This window comes from Salvelinus alpinus, chromosome 1 (assembly GCF_045679555.1).
Source record: "Salvelinus alpinus chromosome 1, SLU_Salpinus.1, whole genome shotgun sequence".
Classification (NCBI taxonomy): domain Eukaryota; kingdom Metazoa; phylum Chordata; class Actinopteri; order Salmoniformes; family Salmonidae; genus Salvelinus; species Salvelinus alpinus.
Window position 1 is genome coordinate 27,803,158 of NC_092086.1, and position 12,375 is coordinate 27,815,532.

General features: G+C 44.8%; 1 protein-coding gene across 2 annotated transcripts in view; it reads right to left on the minus strand.

Moving 5' to 3' along the window:
• Positions 1-12,375, minus strand: part of tnrc6c1 (trinucleotide repeat containing adaptor 6C1) — a 146,242-nt gene that overhangs the window by 40,999 nt on the left and 92,868 nt on the right. For both annotated transcript variants that reach the window (XM_071395409.1, XM_071395418.1), the window contains one exon: positions 5,679-5,990. In XM_071395409.1, coding sequence (XP_071251510.1) covers positions 5,679-5,990 — 312 coding nt within the window. The remainder of the gene's footprint in view (positions 1-5,678; positions 5,991-12,375) is intronic.

The window sequence follows — 12,375 nt, forward strand, 5'->3', positions numbered from 1 at the left end:
TTGCAAGAGTTTACAGGACAACACACAATACCACTAAAAATAAATAAAAACACCTCTCAGTCCACCTCTCTGACCTGCACTCTCTCCCTCTATTCTTCCCTCAACAATTATTTCCCCTTCTCTCCCTCTTTTCTTCTCTACCCTGCTCCCCCTCTTTATCTGTGCCAGATCAGTCCCACTCAGACCCTGCCAGGTCTTCATAGCTCCACCATTACAGGAAATAGCTCTGGTCAGCACAACTCAAAGCTCTTCAGACAGTACTAACACACAACAGAACTCCGTCAGAGACTCCCGCTAACCAGCAAACAAGAAAAACAAGTGCCAAAAATGTTACATTTTCAGAAAAAGGAAATGAAGGACAAACATGAAATCTTAACAGGAAATGTATCTAGACTACAAACTATCAAATAGCTGACCTGCTGAATCACTGAACGTTTGAAACACTACATACAGACCAGTTTTTTCCGGATCAAAATGGGGCTTAGGTGGTGGGCGTGGCCAAACAAAACATTTAGAGGCCCTCCTGTTGGCCACAGTGACTAAATGTAACCGTTTTAATGCCAACTGCCTGCATTTCTAAACATTTTGCCAGGTGTCGGAGTTAAGATTTAGCAGTTTTTAACGCTAATCTCCTGCAATTCTACACATTTAGCCATGACGCTGAGAGAAAAATGTGCAATTTTAAAGTACATTCCCTGCAATTCTACACATTTTGCCATGGTTTACACTAATTGGAGTGACTTAACATTATAACAAAATCAATGGGGGCCTCATGCCATAACAAAAATACTCCTGAAGGCATCATTTTTACATTTTAGATTCTCCCTGACTGTCTAGCTTTTATTTTGTTCCATAGTTCCATTATCTTTTGGGTATACCTTCGATTTTGTTTTAGTTTACACTGAAAAGGTTTTTCCATTCCGACAATTATTTGCAAATCTTTTTTATTTTTTTACTGTTTGGACATAGGCGGTACAAAGAAAAATAACTTAGGCGGTAGTGTTGTCACGATACCAGAATTTTGACTTCAATACCGATACCAGGTTTAGTATCACAATACTCGATTCCATCACGATACCACATCAAAATGAGGCATGTTAGCCAAAGTCCCAGAATGACACGTGATCCAGACAGATAAACACAGCTACTGCTCTGTTGGGTATCTTTTGAGTTCAATATTTTTCAGAGACAGCCATGTATGCATAATCCAGCGTTTCCAAAACTCGGTCCTCGGTACCCCAAGGGGTGCAAGTTTTTATTTTTGTATCTCTATTGATAATTTGGGTAAATCATGATGTGGCCTAGGCCTATTCACAATACAGGTGAATGCATATTCAATAGGAGTGTTTACATGCATTATTTAGCATGTTGGCTGATTTTCAAGGGGCTACAGAAGACAAATGATCAGAGGAGGAGATGCACTGCAGTATTTAATGCAACTGGTGGCCACACCAGATACTGACTGTTACTTTTGATTTTGACTCCCCCTTTGTTTAGGGACATATTCTATTTATGTTAGTCACATGTCTGTGGAACTTGTTCAGTTTATGTCTCAGTTGTTGAATCTTATGTTCATACAAATATTTACACATGTTAAGTTCGCTGAAAATAAAACGCAGTTGACAGTGAGATTACGTTTCTTTTTTTGCTGAGTTTATATTGGTCATGGCTCCTGAGTGGCGCACAATGGGATCGCCTTGCAGTTCTCCAGCTGTATCCACTGAAATAGCGGTGGGCGCGCGAGGTTCAAGGCACGAGGGCAGGGGGCACGGGATGGGCCGTAGAGCCACGCACAGAAGACGGACCTAGCCCATGCAGAAGTGTAGCACAGAGCAACACTTTAAGGGGCATTGCACTAATAATGGCGCTGACTAGGGAAACAATCCCACTGTTCTTAGTGCCAGTCTGCACGTTCAAACTAAAACAACGTAACTAATAATGGCGTGAAAAATTCAGAGGGCCTTTATTCAGATAACAAATCGCTCACTTTCGTTTGGGCCTACCGAGTGGCGCAGCTGTCTAAGACACTGCATTGCAGTGCAAAATGCGTTGCTACAGATGCAGGTTTGATACCCGTGCCGGCCGCCACCGGGAGATCCATGAGGCGGCTTTTGGTTTTAATTCATTAATTCATTCATTCATTTAGAATCCCCCAATATGTAATTATTGTTGGAGAGTTACGTCATATTTTTCGATATACTGTAGGCCTATCATAGGCGACATGAGTCTCACTAGTGTTGAGTAATGTGCTGTTAAAAGTGGTGTAGGTCTTATTTATTTAAAGAGCATATTGAAGTTAGAAGCAATAGCCTCCAACTATTTTAGCACCATTTTTCGCTGCTCTGAGACAAGCATAGGGACTGGTCTTGATAAATTTCGTTTCGGTACTGGTTAGAAGACTACAATTATACAATTAGGGTGTAGAAATGTTGTGCTTTTAGTGTAACCTTTATTTAACTAGGCAAGTCAGTTAAGACAAATTCTTATTTACAAGGACAGCCTACTCCTTCCTCCCCGTCAAGGAATTGAACCCCGGACTCCCGCGTGCCAGCACGACACGGGGGTTCTTTAGCTGAATAGCCCAGTACTGTAGCCTACTCCCGATCGTCACGTTGTACAGCGCCATATTTTCCATTCTTATTTATTTAAAGAGCATATTGAAGTTAGAAGCAATAGGATTTGAAGCAATAGCTATTTCAGCATCCTTTCGCGCTGCTATGAAACAACATGGGGACTGGTCTTGACAAATCAATGAGATTTTTTATTTTGACTGAATCTCCATTTGGGTATTGGTTACACTACAATTAGGGTGTGGAAATGTTATGCCCCTTAGATATTAATTTAGAACCCTCCAATCCTCTTATGCTCTTAGTACTGTAGCCTACTCCCGACTGTCACATTGTACAGCGCCATATTTTCCGTTCCATCCTAACGGAAACCCTGAGGGTTTCATTTTTATTGGAATAGAAACACCATAATATTAATCAAATTAATTCCGCTAAATTTCTTAAAATCAATCCCATATACTATACTCTTACAGAAAAGGTTTTAAATTCTCTAGTAATGCCAATATTGAAGACTATCAAATGCTTCTCAATGATGCCCTCTGGTGGTCAAACTAGCACTAACTTGCATTAATGGTAAAACTGGCTGACAATTAAATAACGTACCATAGAATTCTGCATCAGCCTGCAAGGTATTCTGCAGTATGACGGAACTTTTAAAGGAGGAACCACTGTAGCTTCAGCTGTAAGCTAGCAAGAAACATTAGCCTACAAAGCTGGAAGCGACTGGTATCTTCTTGCATTGTAAAGTGCTGCATCATTCAAGTGTGTTAACTTCTGTGCAGCATGAGTGTGGAGCTAACATGATGCAGCCCAGACTCCCTGTGCAGCATGAGTGTGGAGCTAACATGATGCAGCCCAGACTCCCAGTGCAGCATGAGTGTGGAGCTAACATGATGCAGCCCAGACTCCCAGTGCAGCATGAGTGTGGAGCTAACATGATGCAGCCCAGACTCCCAGTGCAGCATGAGTGTGGAGCTAACATGATGCAGCTCAGACTCCCAGTGCAGTATGAGTGTGGAGCTAACATGATGCAGCCCAGACTCCCTGTGCAGCATGAGTGTGGAGCTAACATGATGCAGCCCAGACTCCTAGTGCAGCATGAGTGTGGAGCTAACATGATGCAGCCCAGACTCCCAGTGCAGCATGAGTGTGGAGCTAACATGATACAGCCCAGACTCCCAGTGCAGTATGAGTGGGGAGCTAACATGATGCGGCCCAGACTCCCAGTGCAGCATGAGTGTGGAGCTAACATGATGCAGCCCAGACTCCCAGTGCAGCATGAGTGTGGAGCTAACATGATGCGGCCCAGACTCCCAGTGCAGCATGAGTGTGGAGCTAACATGATGCGGCCCAGACTCCCTGTGCAGCATGAGTGTGGAGCTAACATGATGCGGCCCAGACTCCCAGTGCAGCATGAGTGTGGAGCTAACATGATGCAGCCCAGACTCCCAGTGCAGCATGAGTGTGGAGCTAACATGATGCAGCCCAGACTCCCTGTGCAGCATGAGTGTGGAGCTAACATGATGCAGCCCAGACTCCCAGTGCAGCATGAGTGTGGAGCTAACATGATGCAGCTCAGACTCCCAGTGCAGTATGAGTGTGGAGCTAACATGATGCAGCCCAGACTCCCTGTGCAGCATGAGTGTGGAGCTAACATGATGCAGCCCAGACTCCTAGTGCAGCATGAGTGTGGAGCTAACATGATGCAGCCCAGACTCCCTAGTGCAGTCATGAGTGTGGGAGCTAACATGATGCAGCCCAGACTCCCAGTGCAGTATGAGTGTGGAGCTAACATGATGCAGCCCAGACTCCCAGTGCAGTATGAGTGTGGAGCTAACATGATGCAGCCCAGACTCCCAGTGCAGCATGAGTGTGGAGCTAACATGATGCAGCCCAGACTCCCAGTGCAGTATGAGTGTGGAGCTAACATGATGCAGCCCAGACTCCCAGTGCAGCATGAGTGGGGAGCTAACATGATGCAGCCCAGACTCCCAGTGCAGCATGAGTGTGGAGCTAACATGATGCAGCCCAGACTCCCAGTGCAGCATGAGTGTGGAGCTAACATGATGCAGCCCAGACTCCCAGTGCAGCATGAGTGTGGAGCTAACATGATGCAGCCCAGACTCCTAGTGCAGCATGAGTGTGGAGCTAACATGATGCAGCCCAGATTCCCAGTGCAGCATGAGTGTGGAGCTAACATGATGCAGCCCAGACTCCCAGTGCAGCATGAGTGTGGAGCTAACATGATGCAGCCCAGACTCCCAGTGCAGCATGAGTGTGGAGCTAACATGATGCGGCCCAGATTCCCAGTACAGGTTAAGTGGAGCAGGCACGGTGCACTCGCACTATAAGGTGAACATGAGCTGCACTGATAGACAGACTTGATCAATAAGACACATTTGACAGAAGTACCAGAAGTAAAATAAATTATAGTAGCGAACCATTTTTCATGTTCTAGTATTGAAAAAGTACAGAAGGGTCGGTATACCATGCAACACTATTAGGAGGCCAGCCCAATACTTTTCTATGCAGAAAAAACCCTGCAGACACAAACTTTACTTATAGAAACTAAGAATGACTGAGTTGAAATCTTTAGACTGGTCTTCAGGTTGTTTAAATCGGATCTCTCTCTCACACACACGCCAGCTGTGTTTCCTCTCCGCCCCTCCACAGTGGCTGCCTGCTGTAATTTATTCTATTTAGAATCCCAGGCCAGGTAGAGCACATTCAAAACAAACAACGCACAACAGATCCTCCCACACAGCGGTGCACACAGCCCTGCAGGTGAACTAGACTGCAGTCTGAAGCACAGTGTGGTACACAGCAGACCCAAGGAAACAGGCAAGGTAACAACAATGGCATACACTAAACATATCTAAAAGGAGAATGCAAAGTGGCAAACTAAACAAAATACGGGGAAAACACTTGAACTATCATCAATATAAGATATGAATCCCGGAAAAGCTCCACTAAATAAATGTACAACACAATCATAGAGAAAACAAGTTGGACTGTGGTATTGGACTGTCGACTGTGGTCAAGTTCAGGGTTGTGGAACATTCCCAGAGGTCAAAAGGTCACAAAGGAAAAAGCTCAAAGTAAAGTGCTAACCTGTGTGCGATGCACCAGAGGATTTCTGACTCGCGTCAGGTTCGGGGCGTCCTGGTACAGTTGGAAGGGTCCCAGGGGGCAGCGGCTGACCCCTCTTCAGCAGCTGCTTGTGCTCCTGCTGGCGGAAGCGCGGAGGGATCTCTCTTGGCGGGTAACGCTGTTGGGCGGGCGAGGGCTGGGACTGCTGCTGGGCACTGGAGGGGGCGCGCTTGCCATTACTGCCACTGCTGCTGGTGGGGGGCACAGACGGGGTGGCACTGGGGTTGGCGGGGGGAGGAGGAGGGGTGGGGCCGGGCTTGGCTGACTCTGGCACTGTGGAGGGAAGAGAGAGGAGGCAGAAGCTGATTTTGATTTATTCAACACAGACACACATTCACATATCCATATGCTTAGCAGTCTATTGATGATACCGAGGCATCATCAGCTCACCATCCCGTGATCTTAAGCATTAGTAGGCTTAAGGCAAAGCCTACTAACTGATCTTAGATCAGTGTTTATAAGGACAATCACATCCTAACCCTGGAAAAAGAGGACAGTTTTAGAGCTACTCTTCCCTCTGTAACCCCCCACCCATCCTACTGACCTAGCCGTGACTTCTCACATTTACATTCCACCCTGACCGTCTATTATGTCTACGCTTCCAGCCCCTATGACAAACTCCACTCACCCACTTCCTCAGTCTAGCATTAGCATAAGCCAGCTAGCACTGTTTAGCATGGTATGCTAGCTATTTACTCAACTCATTAATTTCCTCAGCTCAGTAATAGCTAGCAAGCACCATTAAGCATGCTAGCTAAGTACTATATTCATGTATTGCCGCAACTGTTTTAGTTTCTTAGCAGCCTAGCATGCTAAGTACTGTACTCATTCATTTCCGGGCTCAATATTAGCAGTTTTGTATGCTAGCACCTTAAGTATTAGCAACAGAGGGGAAGTGCTCAAAAAAGGTCAAGGCTCAATCCATATGAAGAGAAACCAAGTAGCAAGAGGATCAGATTTGCCATTTAATTCATGATCATTTTTACCATGCTAGTAAATTATCATAATTGTATTTTCGGGCACAACAAAGGTCCACCTGAAATGAACACAAGCATGGGGCAGAGCGCTAACCTATTATACCAAGTAAAAGAGAGGCTTGTAAGTCGCTCTGGATAAGAGCATCTGCTCAATTACCAATATGTTAATGTGTAAGTGTATTGAGTAGAAAACACGGTGAGGGTAAAAGACAAAGGGTTAAAAACACAGCAAAAGAAGCTGACTATACCGCTCTGACAAATTCCTCAGAAACAGCTTATTGATTCATTGTTTTGTTCCACTGTTTTATTGTTATGCTTCCCCAAAAAACAATTAAACAAAATTGTGATTGAAATAACTTGGGAATAGAGGAATGCTCACAGACACACATTGACAGTAGTGGGATGCAGTCTAAACAAAGACATGCCTGCTAAATCACACAGCCAGAGGGAGCAAGAGAGAAAGATCTGGCATGGCAACACCAGTAAAATCATCAGCAGGATCCAGCAACACAGACCAGAAGCCAAACAAACCAGCGTGAGATTGTGATGTGTTTTACAGTACGAGAGAATCAATGTGTGAGACAGGCAACAATCCTGTGGCTAAATATTCTCACATAGTAAAAAGCTCATTATAAACTGGGTGGTTTGAGCCCTGAATGCTGATTGGCTGACAGCTGTGGTATATCAGACCGTATACAGTACCATGGGTATGACATTTTTTTTTTTTTACTGCTCTAATTACATTGGTAACCAGTTTATAATAGCAATAAGGCACCTCGGGGGGTTGTGGTTTTGCATTGTGCCCAAGAAAAAGCCCTTGGTCGTGATATATTGCCTATATACCACACACCCCCTCAGGCCTTATTGATTAAGTAACCCACAGAAAATCATGTGTGGGTTCTGCGTACGACGCTGTATGGGAATGGTGCAGCTCCATTGACCGCAGCCCAATGTTTGTGCAGTGAACGGTGAACAGCTCACAGACACAGTTATGTAACCGGGAGGCCCAAAGTAAGGGGGAAGAGGACAGAACGGTGTCACACAAAAACATTTATTTAACCTTTATTTTAGCAGGGAGTCATACTGAGACCAAGATCTCTTATAAAGAAGAGGCCTGTAATTACAAAAATATACACATTAATACAACATGAAAAGCAGAGATACAAAACACAGTCATAGAAAACAAACATAATTTTTTTTCACAAGTAAGGTGCAAAAAAACTAAAAACAGATTTACCTAACTGTAGAGACAAAGGAATTTTCAGAGTTAGCCATCCCTGAGACTGGGGTAACCCCATTTTTTGGGCCAGAATTTCTGGCTACCCCACCACACCCCAAATCAAAACAACCTTAAAATAAAAAAATACATTTAGATTCACATCCACAAATAACCTTCAATTCAAATATCTTATCAAAGCACCAATAAACACATTTACTCAGTGATATTGTATTTTTCTAATAATCTTTCTCAAATACGTTTGCATTATGGATGTTACCGGTTAATCGGTTAGCCCCCAAAAACACATTTGACCGCTCTTGCTTATCGGTCTATAGAGTAAATTTGCATAATTTTGTGGAATTAAAAATTGTCTTGTGTGTATTTGTTAGTCATCATGCATTTTAATTTATCACACGCGCACAGCATACACAGCCTAGTTTGAGGCGCGGAAAAGCCTAACATCTGTCAGACAGCACAAGAGTAGCTCCTCAAAAAGCCTGTGTAGGCTACTGGAGTGAATTCAGCTGCATAGGCCTGCCTGTCTACCGTTGACTATCAGCACATCACCCACCACTTTGCAATGTGAGCTTGAAGCCTCAACGTTTTCACTTTACGTCAAATAAAATCAGGCATGTCTTACCTTGCTTCAAAGTCGCCTTGCGAAAATCCATCCATAGAAACGTGGAGGCAATTATTTTATTGGTTTTCATATCAACTTTCTTTTGTTGTCCAGAAGCCAAATGCATTATCCTAGTCATATTAGCAACCCATCATAGTAGCTGCTATTAGATTCCCCCTCTTTCTACGTTTCTAACAGAGATGTTCATCCCTGTCACATATGGAAGTGCTCACATTAGGTGTTCTGTTGAGAACGGTGTTTCCCACTAATTGCATTTGGGTAAATGTTTGAAAATTACGTTTTATTAGCTGCTTCATTATAGGAGTTGCATGTTAAATAACAGGCTATAGCTTTTTGACTTAAAGACGATAGGCTTGCTATTGTTGCATGTTTCCATTAGGCTCTTAATGAAAAATGTCCGGTCCTTGTATGCATGCATAGTATCAGAGAGGAAGAGGCAAAGCGAGACGTTTCACTCTCGCCAAAATCTGTCCAAAATAATTCCACTGCGTTTCTATGGGCTTGTTTTGGGCCTAACCTTGTCGCCTGCCTTTCTGCCTTGGGACGACTCCCATTGTTAGGGTGGAAACATAAGCATTTCGTCATTATATACAGATCTGAGATAGTATTTTCTGTTGGTCACGTCAATTTTATGGTTTGGAAAAAAGTTGTGGTGTGATTAACAACAAGTTTATCTTTAAAATGGTGTAAAATACTTGTATGTCTGAGGAATTTTAATTGTGAGATTTCTGTTGTTTTGAATTTGGCGCCCTGCAGTTATAATGGCTGTTGTCATATCGATCCCGTTAACGGGATCCCAGCCGTCCCAGCCAGGCGGACTATGTAAACTCGGCAAAAAATGAAACGTCCTTTTTTCAGGACCCTGTCTTTCAAAGATAATTTGTAAAAATCCAAATATCTTCACAGATCTTCATTTTAAAGGGTTTAAACACTGTTTCTCATGCTTGTTCAATGAACCATAAACAATTAATGAACATGCACCTGTGGAACGGTCGTTAAGACACTAACAGCTTACAGACGGTAGGCAATTAGTCACAGTTATGAAAACTTGGGACACTAAAGAGGCCTTTCTACTGACTCTGAAAAACACCAAAAGCAAGATGCCCAGGGTCCCTGCTCATCTGCGTGAATGTGCCTTAGGCATTCTGCAACGAGGCATGAGGACTGCAGATGTGGCCAGGACTGGCATAAAGTTCTCTTCACTGACGAGTCACGGTTTTGTCTCACCAGGGGTGATGGTCGAATTCGCGTTTATCGTTGAAGGAATGAGCATTACACCGAGGCCTGTACTCTGGAGTGGGATCGATTTGGAGGGTCTGTCATGGTCTGGGGCGGTGTGTCACAGCATCATTGGACTGAGCTTGTTGTCATTGCAGGCAATCTCAACGCTGTGCGTTACAGGGAAGACATCCTCCTCCCTCACGCGGTACCCTTCCTGCAGGCTCATCCTGACATGACCCTCCAGCATGACAATGCCACCAGCTATACTGCTCGTTCTGTGCGTGATTTCCTGCAAGACAGGAATGTCAGTGTTCGGCCATGGCCAGCGAAGAGCCCGGATCTCAATCCCATTGAGCACATCTGGGACCTGTTGGATCGGAGGGTGAGGGCCAGGGCCAGGGCCATTCCCCCCAGAAATGTCCGGGTACTTGAAGGTGCCTTGGTGGAATGGTTGGTAACATCTCACAGCAAGAACTGGCAAATCTGGTGCAGTCCATGAGGAGGAGATGCACTGTAGTACTTAATGCAGCTGGTGGCCACACCAGATACTGACTGTTACTTTTGATTTTGACCTCCCCCCTTTGTTCAGGGACACATTATTCCATTTCTGTTAGTCACATGTCTGTGGAACTTGTTCAGTTTGTGTCTCAGTTGTTGAATCTTGTATGAACATATGTTAAGTTTGCTGAAAATAAACGCTGTTGACAGTGAGAGAACATTACTTTTTTTGCTGAGTTTATTTTTCTAAATAACAGCTGGTGCACGATATCTAAGGAAGTCTTGAGATTTTGCTCGCCTGAGGTAGAGTATCTCATGATAAGCTGTAGAGCACAGTATCTACCTAGAGAGTTTATCATCTGTATTTTTCATAGCTGTCTACATACCACCACAGACTGAGGCTGGCACTAAGACCGCACTCAATGAGGTGTATTCCACCATAAGCAAACAGGAAAACACTCACCCAGAGAAGGTGCTCCTAGTGGCCGGGGACTTTAATGCAGGGAAACAAATCAGTTTTACCTCATTTCTATCAGCATGCTAAATGTGCAACCAGAGGAGAAAAAAAAGTAAAATCTATTTTTTTTAAAAGAAGAAAAAAAAGTGGTCAGACAAAGCAGATCCTAAGCTACAGGACTGTTTTGCTAGCAGACTGGAATATGTTCCTGGATTCCTCCTATGGCATTGAGGAGTACACCACATCAGTCATTGGCTTCATCAATAAGTGCATCAATGACTTCGTCCCCACAGTGACCGTACGTACATACCCCAACCAGAAGCCATGGATTACAGGCAACATCCTCCCTGAGCTAAAGGCTAGAGCTGCTGCATTCAAGGAGCGAGACTCTAACCAGGAAGCTTATAAGAAATCCCGCTATACCCTCAGACGAACCATCAAACAGGCAAAGGGTAAATACAGGACTAAGATCGAATCGTACTACACAGGCTCCAAACATCGACAGATGTAGCAGGGCTGACAAACCATTACAGACCACAAAGCGAAGCACAGCCGAGAGCTGCCCAGTTACGCAAGCCTACCAGATGAGCCAAATTACTTCTATGCTTGCGTCGAGGCAAATAACACTGAAACATGGATGAGAGCACCAGCTGTTCAGGAAGACTGTGTGATCACGCTCTCCGCAGTCACAAGGCAGCTTAGCCAAACGGATTACCAGGATGTTTACTGCGAGCATGCACTGACCAACTGGCAAGTGTCTTCACTGACATTTTCAATGTCTCCATGTCCGAGTCTGTAATACCAACATGTTTCAAGTAGACCACCATAGTGTTCTTGGGCACAGGGACAAAGGTAACCTGCCTAAAGGACTACTAACCCATAGCACTCATGTCTGTAGCCATGAAGTGCTTCGAAAGGCTGGTCATGGCTCAATTCAACACCAGTATCCCAGAAACCCTAGACCGACTCCAATTTGCATACCACCCTAACAGATCCACAGAAGATGCAATCTCTATTGGACTCTACACTGCCCTTCCCCCCCTGGACAAATGGAACACCTATGTGAGAATGCTGTTCATTGACTACAGCTCAGCGTTCAACACCATAGTGCCCTCAAAGCTCATCACTAAGCTAAGGACCCTGGGACTAAACACATCCCTCTGCAACTGGATCCTGGACTTCCTGACGGGCCGCCCACAGGTGGTAAGGGCAGGTAGCAACACATCTGCCACGCTGATTCTCAACACAGGGGCCCCTCAGGGGTGCGTGCTCAGTCCACTCCTGTACTCCCTGTTCACTCATGACTGCACGGCCAGGCACAACTCCAACACCATCATTAAGTTTTCCGATGACAACAGTGGTAGGCCTGATCACCAACAACGATGAGACAGCCTATAGGGAGGAGGTCAGAGACCTGGCCGTGTGTGGCCAGGACAACAACCTCTCCCTCAACATGATCAAGACAAAAGGAGATGATTGTGGACTAAAGGAAAAAGAGGACCGAGCACGCCCCCATTCTCATCGACGGGGCTGTAGTGGAGCAGGTTGAGAGCTTCAAGTTCCTTGGTGTCCACATCACCAAAAAACTAACATGGTCCAAGCACACCAAGACAGTCGTGACAAAACCTATTCCCCCTCAGGAGACT